Below are 21,496 nucleotides of genomic sequence, written 5' to 3'. Positions count from 1 at the left end.
GTTGACAATATATTTCATGTGTCTCCATATATTGTGAAATTTACATGGTAATATATCATATGATATATTATATAATAATATATTATATATGCAAGTCATATATTGCAATATATGGGACAATACTGCAATTATTGCCGTTTTCATATATTGACTAAATACATATCATTATACTATTCAATATATTGCTATGTATATTGAAATATATCCTACAATATATGAAATTATATATTGGAAGAGTCATTGTATATGTAAATATATATGTAAAAATATATGAGATAATATACCTCAATGTACTGGATAATATAATCAGATTTATATGGGAACATATGTCTTAAATATATTGATTTATATTACATAGTATATAATTATCATATATATTGTATACATGGTAAATATGAAATAATCTAATGTACACTGTCTGTCATATATTTTAAAATATAACAGATTAAAATATAATATAGAAATTAGGGCCGCGACTCGATTAAAAAAATTAATCTAATTAATTAGAGGCTTTGTAATTAATTAATCGCATTTTAATTGCATATAAATATTTGACCTGAGAACAATGAGAAGTAATTTTTCACATGTATTTTTAGTATACCATTGAATAATGACTGAATACATAAGCTTAATCAACAAAATATTGTTTATTTATTTCAGTCCAGCAGACCAGTGCATGTTTGCCAGTTTAGCAAAAGCATTTTTGTGATATCTGAGGCTCGATGTGCTGCGGTGATACCTATTTTTTTACAGTCTATGGGTGATACGCGAATTCCTTGTTGTATAGCTTGCACACAACCATGCTCTTGACGACGCTTCCATTCTTTCGTTTTTTAAAACAAAATTTCCCATCCACGGGGCCAAGCAAAGCGGTCTCATCAGCTTGTTCCATAGCTTCGTTCATGTTCACATGGTTCGTTGTTGTCGTGACTCCGGAGCGCTAGTTGGTGTTCCAGTATAATTGGTCCGTCGAAACTCATTCATTGAAAAACGTTCCGCGGTGCAAAAATAAGTGTGGTAAAAAAATTTTTTTTTTTTTTTGCGTAATTAATTAACGCGTTAAAGTCACGTAATTAACGCGTTAAAGTCACGTAATTAATTAATCTTAATTAACGCGTTAAAGTCCCGGCCCTAATAGAAATATTTTCTAAATATAGAAAATATATTGAATGTCATGCACCATCATATTTTCTAAATATAGAAAATATATTGAATGTCATGCACCATCTGATTTGGGCTATTGTTAATCAACCTCTGTAAACATATGCAGGAGCTTGCTTAACTCACAAAAAATACTTTGTTTCAATAAACATACATGAAATAATTCAGTTTTGTTTGTATATCAATGTATTTTAATATATGAATCAATATATAGCAATAGGCTGTCCATCCATATATTGCTATATATTTTTAAATATATGAGGAAGTTTCTGATACATTGAAATATATTTTCTAATGTATTGCAATATAAATTCTAGTATATTGCAATATATTTTTGTTTCGTAAGGGACCCTAAACACACCATGTATTGTTCCATTAAAAAGTCATTTTTTCTTCATTTTCTCCCTGTTCTCTCCAGTACTGGTGATTGAAGTCATTATTCATCACATTGCACAGATCCTACCGATAGAGATTAAGTGTCAATTAAAGCTGTAAGCTCACTTTACACCGAGAGCAGAGACTGCAGGCTTAGTCACTGGTCGTAGAAGAAAAGCCTCTGAAAACTAGTGCAAATACACATTATTATAAAGGGTCATTCTGTGTCAAAACACATTTTCAGAAACTTCTCCGGCTCAAATGTTTGATTTTGTTATGTTTTCTGTACAAACATAAACAGTGGTCAAAATAATTGCATAAAACATCCATATATATCCAACCCGATCACATAAGAGTCCCTTAAAAAATGAAGAACACTGTAAAAAATAAAAAATGGTAAATGTACTGGTAATTTTCTGCTAGTAGGCTACATTATCCAGTAATTTTACAATCATTTCCATTAACTTATAAAACACAAACTAATGCAATGTGTAATTTAAAATACAGGTAAAACACCTGTCAAAAAACAATATGGACAATTCCTTCATATTTATACAGTACATTGTGCCCTATTTTTACAGGCTTTTTTTTTTACAGTGAAGAATCTAAAAGGATATGAACACTTCTTAAAGACATGTAAACTTCAGAAAAATGTTAGTTTTGACACTCAGAGAGAGTTATTCAGTGGTCTGATTGAGGGAAACAATATACATCTCTAGCGATGTTTAAAAAGTGACCTACCTTTGATTCTTGGCCAATGAACATGGGTAAAATTTAACAATTTGAACATAGAGCTGTTTTGAGATCCCCCTATCTATGGGCAGTGGTGGAGGAAGAACTGAATCTCAGTACTTAAGTAAAAGTACAAATAACCAGAGCCATATTTACTTAAGTTAAAGTAGAAGTACAATGACAATCCTACTTAAGTAAAAGTTAAAAAGTACTTGCTTTTAAATGTACTTTTAGTATTAAAAAAGTAAAAGTACTTGTCTAACAATGGATTCTCTTAATGTCTATAATCTAATAATGAAAAAGAAGAAAACAGTATGAGCTGTGGTGTTTTAATTAAGTTAGTTTTGGGTTAATGTCGGCACAATATCAGGGTGATCTGCAGAGGTAAATATCAATATTCAGAAGTAACATTTTCATCAGCTTTGATGTATTTAAATCTTCATATTTATGAGGATTACTCTTAAATATAGGATATGCTTAAGCTTTCCTTTTATATTCTTAAATTTGATCAATAAATTAAATTAGAATAACACTATATGGTTGTTAAATTAAATAATTTACACTGACAAATTAAAACTGCATTAAATAATGTTATGAGATAGCTGTCACGTCACAGACAAGGGAAAATGGTGCGAGGACTCAAGTGCAGAAAAGGATATATTTATTTATAACAAATAAAACATAAACTCAAAACAAAACCCACGAGGGGGAAAAACACACAATAGAATAATAAAATATAAACTTAAACAAACCAACAGAATCACAGGGAGAACGGGAGACGCAGACATTACACAAGGATCCAACACAGACTGACAAACACAAGGAGCTTATAAAGGGAAGAAATCAAGAGGGAACAGGTGGGAGAAATCAACACTAATCAGATAACAAGGGGGAGGGATCAGACAATGACAAGAGCACATGCAAGACATGACAAAACCCACATGTGCACACAAGACAGGACAGGCATGTGACATTACCCCCTCCTTAAGGAGCGGCTACCAGACGCTCCACTAGGGACGGGCGGGACAGACCAGGGCGGGACGGGAGGGACAGACCAGGGCGGGACGGGAGGGACAGACCAGGGGGGCACGGGAGGGACTGACCAGGGGGGCACGGGAGGGACTGACCAGGGGGGCACGGGAGGGACTGACCAGGGGGGCACGGGAGGGACTGACCAGGGGGGCACGGGAGGGACAGACCAGGGCGGGACAGGGGAAACAAACAAGGAAGGAACAGACAAGGGAGGGGTCAACAAGGGAAACATGGGGAAAACAAAAAGTTCAGGTGGCCATAGTGGCACACAAAGTTCGAATGGCCAGGACAGCCTGCCGAGGTCGGGAGGCCCACCGAGTTCAGGCGGCCCGCAGAGTTCAGGCGGCCAGGGCGGCGCGGTGAGAGCAGAACTCCTGGGTGGTGCGGTCAGTGCAGGGGGCGCCAAGGAGGTGCGGTGAGAGCAGGACGCCTCAGCGGCGCGGTGAGAGCAGGACGCCTCAGCGGCGCGGTGAGAGCAGGACGCCTCAGCGGCGCACGGAGAGCAGGACGCCTCAGCGGCGCACGGAGAGCAGGACGCCTCAGCGGCGCACGGAGAGCAGGACGCCTCAGCGGCGCACGGAGAGCAGGACGCCTCAGCGGCGCACGGAGAGCAGGACGCCTCAGCGGCGCACGGAGAGCAGGACGCCTCAGCGGCGCACGGAGAGCAGGACGCCTCAGCGGCGCACGGAGAGCAGGACGCCTCAGCGGCGCACGGAGAGCAGGACGCCTCAGCGGCGCACGGAGAGCAGGACGCCTCAGCGGCGCACGGAGAGCAGGACGCCTCAGCGGCGCACGGAGAGCAGGACGCCTCAGCGGCGCACGGAGAGCAGGACGCCTCAGCGGCGCACGGAGAGCAGGACGCCTCAGCGGCGCACGGAGAGCAGGACGCCTCAGCGGCGCACGGAGAGCAGGACGCCTCAGCGGCGCACGGAGAGCAGGACGCCTCAGCGGCGCACGGAGAGCAGGACGCCTCAGCGGCGCACGGAGAGCAGGACGCCTCAGCGGCGCACGGAGAGCAGGACGCCTCAGCGGCGCACGGAGAGCAGGACGCCTCAGCGGCGCACGGAGAGCAGGACGCCTCAGCGGCGCACGGAGAGCAGGACGCCTCAGCGGCGCACGGAGAGCAGGACGCCTCAGCGGCGCACGGAGAGCAGGACGCCTCAGCGGCGCACGGAGAGCAGGACGCCTCAGCGGCGCACGGAGAGCAGGACGCCTCAGCGGCGCACGGAGAGCAGGACGCCTCAGCGGCGCACGGAGAGCAGGACGCCTCAGCGGCGCACGGAGAGCAGGACGCCTCAGCGGCGCACGGAGAGCAGGACGCCTCAGCGGCGCACGGAGAGCAGGACGCCTCAGCGGCGCACGGAGAGCAGGACGCCTCAGCGGCGCACGGAGAGCAGGACGCCTCAGCGGCGCACGGAGAGCAGGACGCCTCAGCGGCGCACGGAGAGCAGGACGCCTCAGCGGCGCACGGAGAGCAGGACGCCTCAGCGGCGCACGGAGAGCAGGACGCCTCAGCGGCGCACGGAGAGCAGGACGCCTCAGCGGCGCACGGAGAGCAGGACGCCTCAGCGGCGCACGGAGAGCAGGACGCCTCAGCGCCGCACGGAGAGCAGGACGCCTCAGCGGCGCACGGAGAGCAGGACGCCTCAGCGGCGCACGGAGAGCAGGACGCCTCAGCGCCGCACGGAGAGCAGGACGCCTCAGCGGCGCACGGAGAGCAGGACGCCTCAGCGGCGCACGGAGAGCAGGACGCCTCAGCGGCGCACGGAGAGCAGGACGCCTCAGGGGCGCAGGGAGAGCAGGGCGCCTCAGCGGCGCAGGGAGAGCAGGGCGCCTCAGCGGCGCAGGGAGAGCAGGGCGCCTCAGCGGCGCAGGGAGAGCAGGGCGCCTCAGCGGCGCAGGCAGGGCTTTGGGGAAACTTCTCCAGTCCAGCAGTATCCACCGGCACTGGGACCACCGGAATACGATCTGCTGGCATTGGGACCACCGGAACATGATCTGCTGGAACTGGGACCACCGGAACACGATCCACCGGCACAGGGACCACCGGAACACGATCCGCCGGAACTGAGACCACCGGCACACGATCCACCGGAACTGGGACCACCGGAACTGCCTCCGGGGCTTCGGATAAAGCCCTGTGCTCCTTCCACGCATGCAGGACTGCCACCACAAAGCATCCCATCACAGCCCTCCAGGCCGTTTCCGGACTCGGGACCACCGGAACGGAGTCCACCGGCACAGGGCCCACCGGAACACGATCCACCGGCACAGGGACCACCGGAACACGATCCACCGGCACAGGGACCACCGGAACACGATCCACCGGAACTGGGACCACCGGAGTGGTGGATGACACCCTGTGCTTTTCCCAAGCATGCAGGACTGCCACCACAAACCCTCCCATTACGGCCCTCCAGGCCATGTCTGGACTCGGGACCCCCGGAACTGGCACCGAGGGAGAACTTCTCTGCTGAGTCCTCATAGTATGGTTGGATCCTTCTGTCACGTCACAGACAAGGGAAAATGGTGCGAGGACTCAAGTGCAGAAAAGGATATATTTATTTATAACAAATAAAACATAAACTCAAAACAAAACCCACGAGGGGGAAAAACACACAATAGAATAATAAAATATAAACTTAAACAAACCAACAGAATCACAGGGAGAACGGGAGACGCAGACATTACACAAGGATCCAACACAGACTGACAAACACAAGGAGCTTATAAAGGGAAGAAATCAAGAGGGAACAGGTGGGAGAAATCAACACTAATCAGATAACAAGGGGGAGGGATCAGACAATGACAAGAGCACATGCAAGACATGACAAAACCCACATGTGCACACAAGACAGGACAGGCATGTGACAATAGCTAAAACAATATATTTTAATACAATAAGAAACGTTGGAAAGAATGATTAAACATGAAACTAAACTACCAGTAGGTGGCGGCAGGTCTTAATGAGTGAGTCATTGAGTCGGTTCGTTCAAACGGCGGAATCGTTCATGAATGAGGCAGTCATTTACGATCAGGTCATTGAATCTTTGATTCAACCGATTCATTCAAACGCTGAATCATTAATTACCACACTACTGCTGTGAGATGCGTTGTGGTTCTGATGTGGAAATATGATCTGATCTTGGAATTATTTTCGCTGCTGTAATAGAACAAAAGCAGTTTATATTGCATCTAAAATGTAAGTGACTAATTTTAATTAATTGTTTATGGCGCTGTCATGAAACCAGTGTCACATTTTCAGTCGTAATGGTATTCAGGAAAACAGCACTCTTGGTCGTGTCATGTGATGTTTTTAACTGTATTATAGGTTATAAAATATAAAACCTTCACGTTTTGAATATTTACTGCAGTATGTTACTGAGTTTCTCTTCTCGAGAGGCTGCGCGATTGTCAACAGCGCAACCGTCAGTTCATACATTAGCCTATTACCGGTATTATCCATTAATTATCCGAACAAACCTTAATCTACAGCCCTGAAACTGATCTGAAAATGTAACGAAACGTTGTAGAAATGTAGTGGAGTAGAAAGTAAAATATTTGCTGCAAAATGTAACGAAGTAAAAGTAACAAGTATAAACTATTGATTCTACTTAAGTAAAGTACAGATACGTGAAAAATGTACTTAAGTAACAAAGTATTTGTACTTCGTTACATTCCACCACTGTCTATGGGACTGAACTATACAGGGTCTTGAAAATGAAGATTACGAAAGAAACATTATTTAAGAACCATAATCTAGAAGGATATTAAGATATCATGAATCCTTTTTAAGATACAGGCATTCAAACTTTAGAAAAGGAAAATGTATGGAATATTCTATGCAGTTGGGTTGATAGAAAAACATGATACACATTTCTAGTTTCAACATTATTTGTTCTTCAGATATTCCTCTTAAAAATTAAAAAGCTGTATGCAAAGGGATCCACGTTTGATTTTTGACCACTGAAATTTACTCATGAAGCCGCATTAGGATCTCAATATCTCTGGGATTGAACCATCAAGGGCCTTTAAAATGGAGAAACCAGAACAACAGCTTGATAAGAACCAGAATCTAAAAGGATATAGAGAAATCTTTAATACTTCTTGAGTTATAGGCATGCAAACTTGAGGCAACACACAAAAATTGCTTATCCCCATTTTTGAGCGGTCACAGTTGGCATATAATGCAACAAAGATTGATAAAGTCGACAGATTTTACTAATAGATCTACCAATCTCTGTGTGAGAATAAAATAATGATGCTGCCATCTTTCTAAAGTCATTTCTATCCCCGTGATTTGGCTTTAAATCTCATTTGAAAACGGTCATTTTGACCCTCCTCTACAAAACAGCGATTACTCATTTAATCTTTTGGCTTTCATCACGATTTATGTTTGTCTTTCTACAGACAAAATATGAACAAAATCAAAAATCTGAGCCAGGGACCTCTGGTTGAGTGTGTGACCCAATAATATACACACACACACACACAAACTAATTTCAAAGAAAGTTTCTTTTAATGATGCAGATAACAAACGTGATTTCAACAAAAAACAGTGAATGTGGTTAAATACAGATGAACAGACTCAACTAATCAATTATATCAGTTGTGGATGTTCCTTGTAACACTTAATAAAATAAGCTGATCCCACTTACTGTGCATCCTACTCAATATTTCATAAAACCAGGTAAGATAATACAAAAAAAGTGATATATGTATCCCTTAATGAATCCAAAATCAGTGCACAGATGGTGTTCTGCCTGCACTTTCAGCTCACGTCTCCTTTATTTTTAAGGCTTAGGTCATAATCAGTGGAATGCCATTATTTTTATTCTCAAACCAAAAATTGGAAATATAGGAAGTGATTTCTGTATGTAAGGATGTGTCTTTCAGGTCAAAACTGAGGCTATGTTTGGTTATTACCACATCACACTAAAGTACTGAAGCCGTAATGAAAGTGAACATTAATTCCCAACTCAATATCTGAAGTTTGATGCTCTGACGCCCACTAGTGGTGGAAGTGAGACACCGCAGGAGCCCATAGACGTGATGAGTTACAGATGAGATGTGTAATACTCCGATCACAGAGGATGGAGGATTGTGTGTGATTAACTGTGTCTCTCTGCATGTAATGGGTCTAAATATTCAGTCAGTGTATTGTCCATCTCACTGCAGTCGTGAGGAGAGGACAGCCTTGACCAATCAGAGTCCGTTTGGCACTTCACTGCAGCCAGTAGCATCTCAGCGCTGGCGCAGACGGTCATATATTCCCCCTACACACACACACACGTGGAGAACCGGCACATGTGAGGATCATAACCCTGTCCGTCCTCAAGTACAGCCAGCAGACGGCTCGGGCCGGTCCACGCCTCCCGGTTTTCCTGTGTGTGGTTCTCCCTCAATCCTGATGGTTCTTTTCCTGACTGGCTTTGTACTCGTACTGCAGGAAAAACAGAGAAACAGAAATCAATGCACTGCATACGGTTTCAGAAGCAGCAGACGCGGGAAAACAGTCACAATTTTAACAGCTTCCAAAATAGGTTAACTTTCAGGAGCCCTTCACCGCAGAACAGGAGATCCAGGGGGCGGAGACAGGCAGGTTTAAAGTGGGAGGAGCTGGATCTGGATCTAACCACACCCACTGGATCTCGTGTTCTGCAGTGAGGACCAGTTTTTAAAGGAACACTCAATTTAATATATTTTTTTTTTAAATAGGCTCATTTTTCCAACTCCTCTAGAGTTTAAGATTTGAGTTTGAGTGTTTTTTTAATCCATTGCTTGAGTTTACCAGAGCGAGCTGTCGTCCGATATTCCCCACGGTTATCACTCCAGCGAAGAAGATGCACGGCAGCCAGGAGCGGATGTACAGGAAGTCAGGGGACGTGTATCTGCGCACACACACACACACGCGCACACACACACACACTATCTGAGCTGCAGATCTTCAAATGCTCTGTGGTCTTGTTCAAAATAAAATTACAACAGTTGTGCAGGATTTTAAAGGCTGCGACTTCATAATAATCAAATCCTGAGGAGCCACCGATGCACACACTCATGATGAACAGATGCGTTATGATCTGTGTGTGTGGATTTTAGACTTCTGCACTGCTAAATATGCTCTTCTTATTTACTATTTTTTCTTGTTTCCAGTCCAAATATCGAAATATTCTTAAATATAATTAAAATGACAAGATATTTTTTCTTGTTTTCTGGGGAAAATAATCAAAACGATTTTTGATTATTTGACAAGTTTTTTACTTAAAACAAGCACAATGATCTACCAATGGAGTGAGAAAAATAATCTTTGTTTGTGACGGAAACAAGAAACAAGATTTCAATCAGAAACAAGGTAATTTTTCTCATCCCATTGGCCTGTTTTAAGTAAAAACTTGCATCATTTTGATTATTTTCCCCAGAAAACAAGAAAAAATATCTTGTGTTGTTTAACTCATCTAGTAAATGTTTATTGGTTTAAGAACTTGTAGATATTTGGACTGGAAACAAGAAAAAATACTACATAAGAAGAACATTTATTGCAGTGTGTAATGTGACAGAAACTCACTGAAACAGAGCATTATGGTGTGTGTGTGTGTGTGTGTGTGTGTGTGTGTGTTACTGTATTTATGCTTTCTGTAATGTGACAGAAACTCACTGAGACAGAGCATTATGGTGTGTGTGTGTGTGTGTGTGTGTGTGTGTGTGTGTGTGTGTGTGTGTGTGTTACTGTATTTATGCTTTCTGTAATGTGACAGAAACTCAGTAGAGCGTTATGGTGTGTGTGTGTGTGTATGTGTGTGTGTTACTGTATTTATGCTTTCTGTAATGTGACAGAAACTTAGTAGAGCGTTATGGTGTGTGTGTGTGTGTGTGTGTGTGTGTGTTACTGTAGTTATGCTTTCTGTAATGTGACAGAAACTCACTAGAGCATTATGGTGTGTGTGTGTGTGTGTGTGTGTGTGTGTTACTGTAGTTATGCTTTCTGTAATGTGACAGAAACTCAGTAGAGCGTTATGGTGTGTGTGTGTGTGTGTGTGTGTGTGTGTTACTGTATTTATGCTTTCTGTAATGTGAGAGAAACTCACTAGAGCGTTATGGTGTGTGTGTGTGTGTGTGTGTTACTGTAGTTATGCTTTCTGTAATGTGACAGAAACTCACTAGAGCATTATGGTGTGTGTGTGTGTGTGTGTGTGTTACTGTAGTTATGCTTTCTGTAATGTGACAGAAACTCACTAGAGCGTTATGGTGTGTGTGTGTGTGTGTGTGTGTGTTAATGTTTTTATGCTGTCTGTAATGTGACAGAAACTCACTAGAGCATTATGGTGTGTGTGTGTGTGTGTGTGTGTGTTAATGTTTTTATGCTGTCTGTAATGTGACAGAAACTCACTAGAGCATTATGGTGTGTGTGTGTGTGTGTGTTTGTGTGTGTGTGTGTTACTGTAGTTATGCTTTCTGTAATGTGACAGAAACTCAGTAGAGCGTTATGGTGTGTGTGTGTGTGTGTGTGTGTTACTGTATTTATGCTTTCTGTAATGTGACAGAAACTCACTAGAGCATTATGGTGTGTGTGTGTGTGTTTGTGTGTGTGTGTGTTACTGTAGTTATGCTTTCTGTAATGTGACAGAAACTCAGTAGAGCGTTATGGTGTGTGTGTGTGTGTGTGTTACTGTATTTATGCTGTCTGTAATGTGACAGAAACTCACTAGAGCATTATGGTGTGTGTGTGTGTGTGTGTGTGTGTGTGTGTGTTAATGTTTTTATGCTGTCTGTAATGTGACAGAAACTCACTAGAGCATTATGGTGTGTGTGTGTGTTTGTATGTGTGTGTGTTACTGTAGTTATGCTTTCTGTAATGTGACAGAAACTCACTAGAGCATTATGGTGTGTGTGTGTGTGTTACTGTAGTTATGCTTTCTGTAATGTGACAGAAACTCACTAGAGCGTTATGGTGTGTGTGTGTGTGTGTTACTGTATTTATGCTTTCTGTAATGTGACAGAAACTCACTAGAGCATTATGGTGTGTGTGTGTGTGTGTGTGTGTTACTGTAGTTATGCTTTCTGTAATGTGACAGAAACTCACTAGAGCGTTATGGTGTGTGTGTGTTACTGTATTTATGCTTTCTGTAATGTGACAGAAATTCTCTAGCGCGTTATGGTGTGTGTGTGTGTGAGGCTGTAGTTTGTGTAATGTACTCACTGAAAGAGCCCGTTGTAGACGAGCAGCTGAGTGGCCAGAGTGGCGAGTGTGGCGATGGCGACCCCGAGCCCAAAGCCACTGCGAGAGCGGTCGAAGGTCCACCACAGGCCCACAGACAGCGCCGCCAGCGTCAGAGACAGCTGCACGTTATTCACAAAGTCCACCTTCTGCAGGCCACAGGTTAAAGAAAACCGTCTGAACAAGAGCACGGCCATTAGAGCTGCAGGGGCGCTTTAAACCCGGAAACGAGAGGCATTTAGCCCTTACTGTGCCTTCACACCATAAACTGCGCTATTCGTGCTTAGCTGGACGCTTAAACATTTACTCGCTTCATTGGCGTGAACGCACCGCTACGGTTCCATCATCCTGAAGTCAATAAATGCCTGAAATGGGATCTTTGGTCAAATCAAGTTCAATATATATTCACGTTTTATTCGAAGACATCAGTGAAGTCAATTGTGTGAATTTTTTTAAGCGTTTACTTTAGGCAGATGCGAACTAGAGTCTAAATGCCGAACAGGTGAACTCATCTAGATACTAGACTACTTTCACAGCATCACTGTGTATTCTGACTCAAGCTTTCAGAGTAAAGGTTTATTAAACTATTTAAACATCTGCTCTGATTGGTCAGTCTGTTGTGATTGGCTCTATTAGACATGTATGTTATAATTAGTTTATAGTCTATGTTTAGTGTTGCGTGCTGCGTGTGTATCAGATGTTGTTTTTCGTCCGCCCTTCTGTTCTCAGGTCTCTGCTGATTGGAGTAAGCGACTGTCACTCTTCATCAAGGTGCCGTCTTGGTGAATAAGGTCTTCAAGCGTGTCCTGATTAGGGCAGTGAGTGTGTGTTAGGTGTCCAGCCTTAAGTTGGAGTTTGTCATACGTTGTGAATCTTTCTTTATCTTATGTGTTAATCCCACACTTGGTTTTGTACTGTGAGATGTTGAGAGTTAAGAGCCTACCTCCTGGGGAAATAGACAACAGGTAAGTGGGTCGCGCGATATACATATTGCCCGCGGTTATCACATGTTAAACACATGAGGTAAGAGGTGAGCGCCCTCTTTGTATTTTTTTTGTTCTTATTTAGTGTAGGTTTAGTCATGGCGTCGGATACACCGAAGATGTCGTTTTTTCTTGTCACATCGTTCTTTGGCTAGGAGGTTAGAGGGTTTTGGTGAATTTAGTTTGGGAACTATTGTTGTTTTATTCTTTTCTTTAATTTGGCACCAGCTTATTTCCCTTTTCCCCATTAGTTTATTGTATTTCTTCTTTTTATATTTCCTTAGGTGCGTTGTAATATAGCGCACACAAACTGATTAGTGGCTTCAGCTGTAAGTATTAATAAATCAATTGGCATAACTGACTTTTGTGTCTGGTTTTTCCTGCTGCAGCTCCATTATTGCAATATTAACATCTAAATGTTAAGTTCTGACCCTAGACCTTTAAATGTTCTTATTACACGGCTCTGTGAAATACTTGATTCTGATTGGTCAATAGCGCATTCCAGCGGTGTGTTATTTCCAGATAACAGCCGCTCATCCGGGTACTGCGAGTTATCTTGACCGGTTCTACTTCTGTGCTTAACGCTGGCGCCATCTTGTGGCTTAAGCAGCCGTGGGCTACATTGGAAGACTTCAAGGCAGGTTTCCTTTATAATGTTTTAAATATGGATATTTTTCTTCCACAAACGCATCGATTGGAATCAGAAGGCTCTATTAACCCATCAGAGTCGTGTGGAGCACGTTATTTGACGGACCGCTGCACTTTTATGGACTTCAAACACAGCTCCAACTACTGCTGGGATTAACGTTAGCCTGGACTTTTTAAATATAACTCTGATTGTATTTGTCTGACAGAAGAATGTCATAAACACCTATAATGACTTGAGGGTGAGTAAATCATAGGCTTGGTTTCATTTTTGGGTGAACTAACCCTTTCAGCATTAATTCTCAACATTTAGCAGCAATAGATAAAGGCTTAAAGCAGGTTGCAACTGTTTTTCTTCGCGGAAGCTTTGCGGAAGAGCTAATAAAATATTTAATCTCAAGACAATATTTTGTGTCTAACAATTATTTATTTGAGACTAGTAGCCGTGTAATAAGCAGGATAATGTCCACCCAGCCGGTCGTTATCTCAGAATAAACCCCTTCAGAGTGACGCTCCGCTTCGCGTCGGGGTCCTGATCACTCTGAAGGGGTTTATTCTGCGATAACAACCGGCTGGGTGGACATTATCCCTTACATAACATTTAGTTTTTTACTTCTGGTGATTGTATTTATGATTTAACGCAATGTTCATTTGATAAGAAAGTATCATAAGCTTTTGTTTGTCCAGAGTTTATTTTCTGCAATGATCAAAAAGCGAATGAAAAAATCCTAGTGATGATGACTTACAATCTGGTGCCACGTTTATTATCAGGCCAATGTCATCAATAGTGCAGAAAAATGTGTTTTCGTCATCTTGAACCCTGGACTGTTCTTACAAGCTTGCGTTCGGATTTGCCTCCATCCAATCAGCAGCTGAACCAAGCCTGCCTACAGTTTTTTCTTTTTCGATAATCTTTTTCACACTGATGTACGTCACAATATGGAAGAAAAGATCTGTGGCTACTTCCATTAAGTCATAGACAGACTGGACAACCGTTGAACTGCTGGACAGAATGACAGACGGTGAAGAAAGGGAAGAAGGGCGGTGTTGTGAGAGAAGGATACAGCACTGGCGTGATTAATGCCCACGAACACGGCCACACAGCGCATGACATTAGACCACTCCCTCTTGAGGTTATGGGGCTCCCCGAGACGCCGGTCCATACAGGGGTACAGCAAACCTATCAGAGCTGGACAAACAAGAGGACATACAATCAAACTGACATCAGATCTCACACACACACACACACACATACAACGGAGCCTCAAAAATATGAGATGGGAGGAAGAAATAGATTTCAATGCTCGCAGATCATGTGTGTTCTTTGGGAGCGAATGCAAAGTGTCTCGGATGAATGTAAAACATTTGGGAGTGAACGCAAAAGCATTGACATATAATTGTTCCTCCCAATGTCTGCCTATAGGTGGCGGTGCTGACTGGCTAAGTTATATTATGTGTGTCTCTATCATGTGTCTTTTTAGATTTGGTTTCGATTTTGGCTTCCGACGATTATGAAACCCTGATAATCCAGAGAAAATGATCATTGTGCCGCATGCCGTTCCTTCCTTTTCTTTAAAGCGGTGTGCTTTCAGTCGAATCATGTAACGTGACTGTCTTAAATGCAGTCTACTGCGGGACATGCTTTATTATAAAGTTATTAAAGGCGCATTAAACTGCAAAAGAGACTGAGCTCCACACGCTTTCTGTGTGTGCTGTGAGACGGAGCAGAACACAGACGAGCAAACGATACTTCGGATTTCAGGCATGTGCCAAAGAGAAATATACATAAAAATATATCAAAATGTCAGTCTTGGTGAATATTTGCATACAGACAAGTCAGTTGTCTTAAAGGTGCACTATGTAACTTTCCCGCCCGCTAGAGGGCACCTATTCAAAACAAAGGCGAAGTTTGATGACGCCAAGTTTGAGCGCAGATTCTTGGGACATGTGGTCTTCACCTCACAGCCGGTGGGAAAGATTCGGGATAGGACTCGAGCAGAAATCATGTTCATGGTTGAGGTTATTAACGTTACTGTAGTGTAAAGCAGAGCAGGAGCGAGTGTTGAGGAGCTGAGCACGGCTGCTGGAGCGATTGAACAACACACACCTCGCGAGCAGCAGGACTCTTATTAAGTCGCGATTTCTGCTTTTCCGGTCATGAATATGAGGTAACAGCTCTGTTTATCATATTAGATCAATTTAGGTGTGTGTGAAATGATGTTATGACGTTACTCTGTCAGGGTATATGCAGGAATCCTGAAGTTAATTTCAAGACCTTTTTAAGACTTTTTAAAGACCTTCTCAAAATATTTTAAGACCTCATCGCACTTCAAGTAATAATCGGCAGCAAACCTTTAATAAACAGTTTTAGTCGAATGTAGACTTAAAGTCTCTATCGTAGGCCAATTTTGTATCATTTATATTGCATTTCGGTTTCGCAACGTATGGAGGGCGACACATCACCTAACTGCGCATTTGGCAAAATACATGATGTCACCCTTAGACAGCGCTCGCCAGGGATGGAAATTAACTTTTTTCAAAGTCTACCACTTAATGTTTTTACCAGCCACTTTTTTGTTTTTAACTGACAATGACCAAAGCCGAAAACCGGAAAATAAAATTCAAACTAAAATGTTTAACTCGACCTCACTCATGTGTTCATTAAATAATAATGCACAGGCCTGGCCTGCAGAAAGGTACAGAAACTGAATAAAGTAATCAAATGTAAAATAACTGCATATTTAACTGCTGAATGAAAGATTAATCCTTATTAAACTTACAAAAGCTATTCAATCAAGAGCATTGTTTAATGTCAGACTAAATATAAGGACATCACTCAGGCAGACCTGAGGCAGGGATATGCTCGTCTTTCTCGACTGTGCATACTATACAGTTCACTTAAAGGGGGGGTGAAATGCTGTTTCATGCATACTGAGCTTTTTACACTGTTAAAGACTTGGATTCCCATCCTAAACATAGACAAAGTTTCAAAAACTAATGTTGGACGTTTGATGGAGTATTTCTGTGTTAAAAATACTCCTTCCGGTTTCTCACACGTTTCGGCAAGTTTTTTTCGAGTATGGGTCTACTTGACGTTAATAAGAGCGGAAGGTCCTTGTATGGGCCGTACGGGCTCTTCTCCCGGTAGGGTGCGCGCGCGCGTGACTAGAGGGAGAGAGAGGAAATGCACGCTGTAAACAGTCTCTCAGCTGCAGATCCAGTCGTCCGTGAACACTTATGTGGCGCGCCGCGCTCCACTTTATTCCTATGGGTGACGTCGAGCGGCTTCAGCACAGCACTCCGGGAAGGCAGCGCTGCATTTGAACCGATTTGAACGCAGAAATGACGGGAAGCTTTAAGGTATCGCTTCAGTCGCGTCGCAAAGTGGATTTCCACGGTCAGTGCTGTCAGGACTTCACCAAATCATACCAAAGAAGTGTGTTTTTGACAGAGCGGTCCTGCTTTGGAAGATGCCGGTGAGTAAATCAACTTAAAATGTCTCTGCTGTTGGCTATCGTCGCGTGAGTAAACATCAGTAAACGATACGATCGCGTGCTTCGTCATTCAAATGTGCTAACGGTTACTCCATTGTTGTTCTGTATAACGTTACACTAGTCTGACTCTGACGTGCAAAACCGTTTTGCTTGCTACCTCTAAGGTCTAGTCACATACAATAGTCCATAAACCGAATCATGTCCTCATAAACTGCACACAAAGGCCCCTAAATACAGTCCATACCACAGAGACGGACATCCTGATGTTGCCGTTTCTCCTGTTCAATTTATTTCAGCCTCAGATTTGATTGTGGATCATTATCTGTATTAGCTGAGATAGCCATGGGTTTCTCCACGCTTGAGGACGTCACCGCTTTGCGCGCTCATCATTCTTTAGCTCCGCCCACACGATACGCCTCCAGGCGCTCGGTTTTTTCCGGAAAGACTCGGTACAGCCCATATTTCTTTTATAAATATGATAAAACTAAAGACTTTTTGGAGATATGAAGGATGCAATACTACTCTATAGGTACTCAAGATTGACATGAGATTGACTGAAACTGAGTGTTTCACCCCCCCTTTAAGGCATATTCAGACTATGTCTGCTACGATACTCATTCAGATGGACATGACGACATACTTCTTGTGTGAGTTTGTCCGTTTAAGCGCAAGACTTGAAAGAGAACTCAATATTTGCGCGCTGTGAGACGAGTGCGCGCTCTCGGATGATGCACAGAGACAGATCTCACAGAGCGCACGAGTCTCACGACGCGTCTTCACGCGAGTGATGACGGAGAAAACGACTGGTCATGTGCGCACATACGGCAGCACTCGCATGCATTGAACAAAGTTTACAAACATGTGAAACAGCTCGGTAGGTGAAGCGAGTTTACCGCCACAACTCAAAATCAGCCGCATGTGGCAGGTGGCGGTGCTAATGTCCATCCCTGCCGCGCGCGCTCCGAGCCGATCTCAGACGGAGCGCCCCGTTGTTTTTTAATTCTTATGGGGATGAAAAGAAATATATTCAAGAATACTTTTTGGAGTCAAACTCTTTTGACAAAGCTTGAACAAAAACTTTCAAAATGTAAGACTTTATAAAGCCGTGATAAGACTTTTTAATACTTTATAAGGGTCTTAATTTTCCCAAAATTGATTTATCACTTTTTAATACTTTTCAAGACCCCGCGGATACCCTGCTCTGTGCGTTTGCTCAGTGTGAAAGGGGGATTCTGAAATCCAATGCCGCTTCAATATTATATATATATAATCCATAATCAAAGCCTTAATCATTATTAATCTTCCTTTATTATTATAATGATTCTTTCCAGTTATGATTTTGCTTAAGAGAACCCCTGATCGCGTCTTATTTTCTAAAGTGTGTGTTTGGTCTCTGAGGAGCGGCTGAGGGTCTGGCCTAGAGGTGTGTGAAGGGTCACTAAACACTTCAAGGTGTTGTGTGTGTGGATTTTGGAGGCATCACACACACCCCTAACATGTCAGGCTCACTTAGCCCAGCTTCCAGATATTTTTTTATTTATTTAAATATTATTTCCTTTTACTAAAACACTAAAGAGTCGAGATGAATATTGTCTGTGGTCTTGTCTGTACACTCACTGAGAGAAAGCTCATGTTATCAGTGTGTTTTGGGTTAGAACTGGAGCCTAATCAGCTCCAACCTTGGAGACACTGTGTGTCTGTGTGTGTGCACAATATTCTGTGTTACGATCAGTGTTACGATCCATCGGACCTCAGAGATGGTGGACTTGTTGTTCTGGGAAAGCTGGCGCCTGCCCCAGATCTGGAAGGTCACTAATGTGGCTCTCTGAAAACAGAGCTGTTTCTGACCGGGTAAAATTAGTGTTTTCTTACAATACTAAGGTGAAATTATATTTAAAGTATATTACAAACTTTTCATTTAGACACTAAAGAATCATATTAACTTGTACAAAAATGGCATTATATGACCCCTTTAATGCAATACTGTGTTTTATAGTGTGCAAATAGATCAACTTAATCGCCATATAATTAGATAGATATTCTCCATAGATAGTACATCTCAAATTTGGGATGATGGCGATTCAGATCGTGGAACATGATAGTTTGCTATAAGATCGTGATATGACATTTTGGAAGACTGTCCAAGCGGTGTTTCCTCAATGAGCATTAATCAGTGTGCTGTGTGTTTGTGTTGTGTGTTGGTGTACCTGCGGCCGTCCCACAGCAGGGAGGAACCCACCAGGCGGATGAGAAGATGCTGCTGATGACGTCCGGAGGGAAGAGTGTGACGTTTCTCTGCACCTGCAGCAGGTTGAGCACGAGGGCCAGAAGCACGCCCACCATAAACAGCAGAGCGGAGCGGAGCAGCAGGTTCAGCGAGCGGTCGGTGATCACGCCGATATACGGCCCGCGCCGCACCGGAGCCGAGATCTCCGTCATGGCCGCTGCGACCGGCACACATCACATGCCTGACAGAGACAAACTGATCATCATCATGAGTGCATTCAAATCGACAATTTTCCACACAATATGAAGCAGTACAACTGTTCTCAACACTGATAATAATCCTAAAAGTGTGTTGATGATCAGATCCTCATCTGAGAATGATTAGTGAAGGATCATGAGACTCTGAAGACTGGAGTAATGATGATAAATTCAGCTTTGATCACAGGAACACATCACACTTTAACATATATTCACATAGAAAAGAGTTAGTTTAAATTATATTTCAGAATATTACTGTTTAAGAGGGTTCATACAAATACTGTTAAATGAAATCACTACTTTTTTTGGTAGTGACTACACACAGAGATCTCACTTATCAAACGATATCTTAAATAATATACTAACTAATTAAAACAAATTATTATTATTCCTTTATTTAACCAGGAGAAATCATATTGAGACTGTCGTCTCGTTTTCCAAATGACCCCTGGCCAAGAAAGGCAGCATTTAAAAATGTATCAGCACCTCATAAACCATAAGTTAAATACAACAACAAACAAAATATGACACAATAACATCATAACCAGAATCGGCAGAAAACAAAACAAAACAGCCTATTTACAATCACACGTATAGTTGAAGGCTTCTGTGACGTATAATTTAAAATCATTATGTGGAATAATAGTGCATAGCTTTAAGTGTTCCAGGTTGACGGGGCATCGTAACCGAAATAAGTTTTACAAAATGCAGATTTTACAGCAGGTATAGTAAAAAGAATGCTTTTGTTTTGTTTTTTAGCTGAGATTGTATCTATTGTTTTTACCAAAGAGAAAACTGATAAATAAGAAGGCTAATAAAGTGCAGCACATACAATGACTGAGGTAACTTGAAAGTATTGAAAGAATATTATGACAAAGATATCCCTGTCCTCATTGAAACTGATTTCCTGCCACTAACATTGACCTTAAGAATGAAAGCTGTATCATACACTTGGATATTTATATGAGCGACATCACACACATAGCCATGCAAAATGGCTCTATATCTATATCAGACGGGCTTTTGCATGAAAAAAATGGTCTTATCAACACGATTAAACACTAATTTTATATGTCTTTCAATAATTCAAGCACTTTTATAAATATGGCTGTTTTCAAGGGTTTTCCAAGACTTTAATTGCATTGTACAAACCCTGATTTACAGTATTTTATTAGTGTTGCACTGATATGAGCATTTTGTCAGATACGATAACTGATAATTCTTTATATTTGAAAGCAGATAAGCGATATATTTGCTCATAAATCTAAATCCAAATTCATTTTGGAGAGCCTGATTGTTCTCATTATGTAGTCTAAATGACAAACTTACACTGCACATTACACTAAAATCTGTATTTTCCTTTATTGAAGTGATTGTAATCATATTTCAAGCAATTCAAAACCATCATGGTGAACATTGCACATATTAAGTGTCTCAGCTGAAGGAAATAATACATTATTAATCAGCTTTAATCGGAAATATCTAATATATATGGCTGATGAACATATATTGGCCGATAACGATACCAATATCATGCATACCAAATATGCAGTAGTGTCAACTCATAATAACTACATATTATAATCCCATTTGAGATACATAAACACATAATATCTGCAATCAGAGTACTGTAAACCACTTTAGATATAAAACCCAACACACACACACACACACACACACACACACACACACACACACACACACATCCTATGACTCCAGCAGTAATAGGATGTGTGTGTGTGTGTGTGTGTGTGTGTGTGTGTGTGTGCGTGTGTGTGTGTGTGTGTGTGTGTGTGTGTGTGTGTGACTGTGTTGGGTTTTATATGTCAACACAACTAACGTTAGTTACATATCTCTATCTGTTAAAGGACTCTGACCACAGGCCACATCAGCAGGAGGCCTTTAACTCTCTCACCTCGATCACAGTGACTCCCAGAACACTTTACCAGAACAACCATCACTTATTATTCATCACTAAAGCACATAATGATAGTACTAATAGGCTAAAGATGATGAATTCTCCAAAACACTATCAAAACATTAGAGCTAAACTCGTGGTTTCTGAGCCAGTGAGGGGCATAAAAACGGTCATATCGAATATGTGCTAACTTATTCACTCTGTTATAATAGATGTCTAATAAAACTACTCACCGGTGGGCAGTTTTAAAGAATCTTCTCTCTTTCTCTGAACTGTGATATAAAGTCCTAAGCGTAGAAAGACCTTCTTGCGTGGATAAAGCTAAACTTCCGCCCCGCTGATGGCGTGGCTCCCTCCGCAGCCAATCAGAGGAGGCCCTGGTGACGTAACGATGAACCGTTTGGCGGTGTATAATGTTTATTTTTATTTTATTTTCGTTTGCAGGTTACGTTTAGGT

At 42.3% G+C, this 21,496-nt stretch overlaps 1 protein-coding gene across 3 annotated transcripts; it reads right to left on the bottom strand.

Annotated features, from left to right (window-relative positions):
- Window positions 1-8,579: 8,579 nt before the first annotated feature.
- insig2 (insulin induced gene 2) lies at window positions 8,580-21,405 on the bottom strand. Of its 3 annotated transcripts, none has more exons than XM_067443092.1 (6): window positions 21,273-21,405; window positions 18,845-19,119; window positions 14,208-14,332; window positions 11,498-11,664; window positions 9,092-9,191; window positions 8,580-8,743 (listed from the first exon to the last, which is right to left on the bottom strand). In XM_067443092.1, exons 2-6 carry the CDS (start codon window positions 19,074-19,076, stop codon window positions 8,702-8,704), a joined length of 666 nt encoding a protein of 221 aa, XP_067299193.1. In that variant the 5' UTR covers window positions 19,077-19,119; window positions 21,273-21,405; the 3' UTR covers window positions 8,580-8,701. The 3 variants fall into 3 exon arrangements, with proteins under 3 accessions (XP_067299193.1, XP_067299192.1, XP_067299194.1); XM_067443091.1 differs by having other exon boundaries at window positions 18,845-19,105; window positions 21,273-21,398; XM_067443093.1 differs by lacking the exon at window positions 21,273-21,405 and having other exon boundaries at window positions 18,877-19,007.
- Window positions 21,406-21,496: the final 91 nt, after the last annotated feature.

This window comes from Pseudorasbora parva, chromosome 5 (genome assembly GCF_024679245.1).
Source record: "Pseudorasbora parva isolate DD20220531a chromosome 5, ASM2467924v1, whole genome shotgun sequence".
NCBI classification, from domain to species: domain Eukaryota; kingdom Metazoa; phylum Chordata; class Actinopteri; order Cypriniformes; family Gobionidae; genus Pseudorasbora; species Pseudorasbora parva.
The sequence above is the reverse complement of the archived record's forward strand: the minus strand, read 5'-3'. Positions and strand labels throughout refer to the sequence as shown.

What these genes read in the sequence shown, in the direction of transcription:
- insig2 (XM_067443092.1), bottom strand. Translation starts at nt 19,076, where the DNA reads ATGACGGAGATCTCGGCTCCGGTGCGGCGCGGGCCGTATATCGGCGTG. An exon ending in CTGCTGTGGGACGGCCGCAG is followed by an intron (nt 14,333 to 18,844) that starts GTACACCAACAC and finishes TTGTTTGTCCAG; the next exon opens with CTCTGATAGGTTTGCTGTAC. An exon ending in GTCTACAACGGGCTCTTTCA is followed by an intron (nt 9,192 to 11,497) that starts GTGAGTACATTA and finishes GTGTGTGCGCAG; the next exon opens with ATACACGTCCCCTGACTTCC.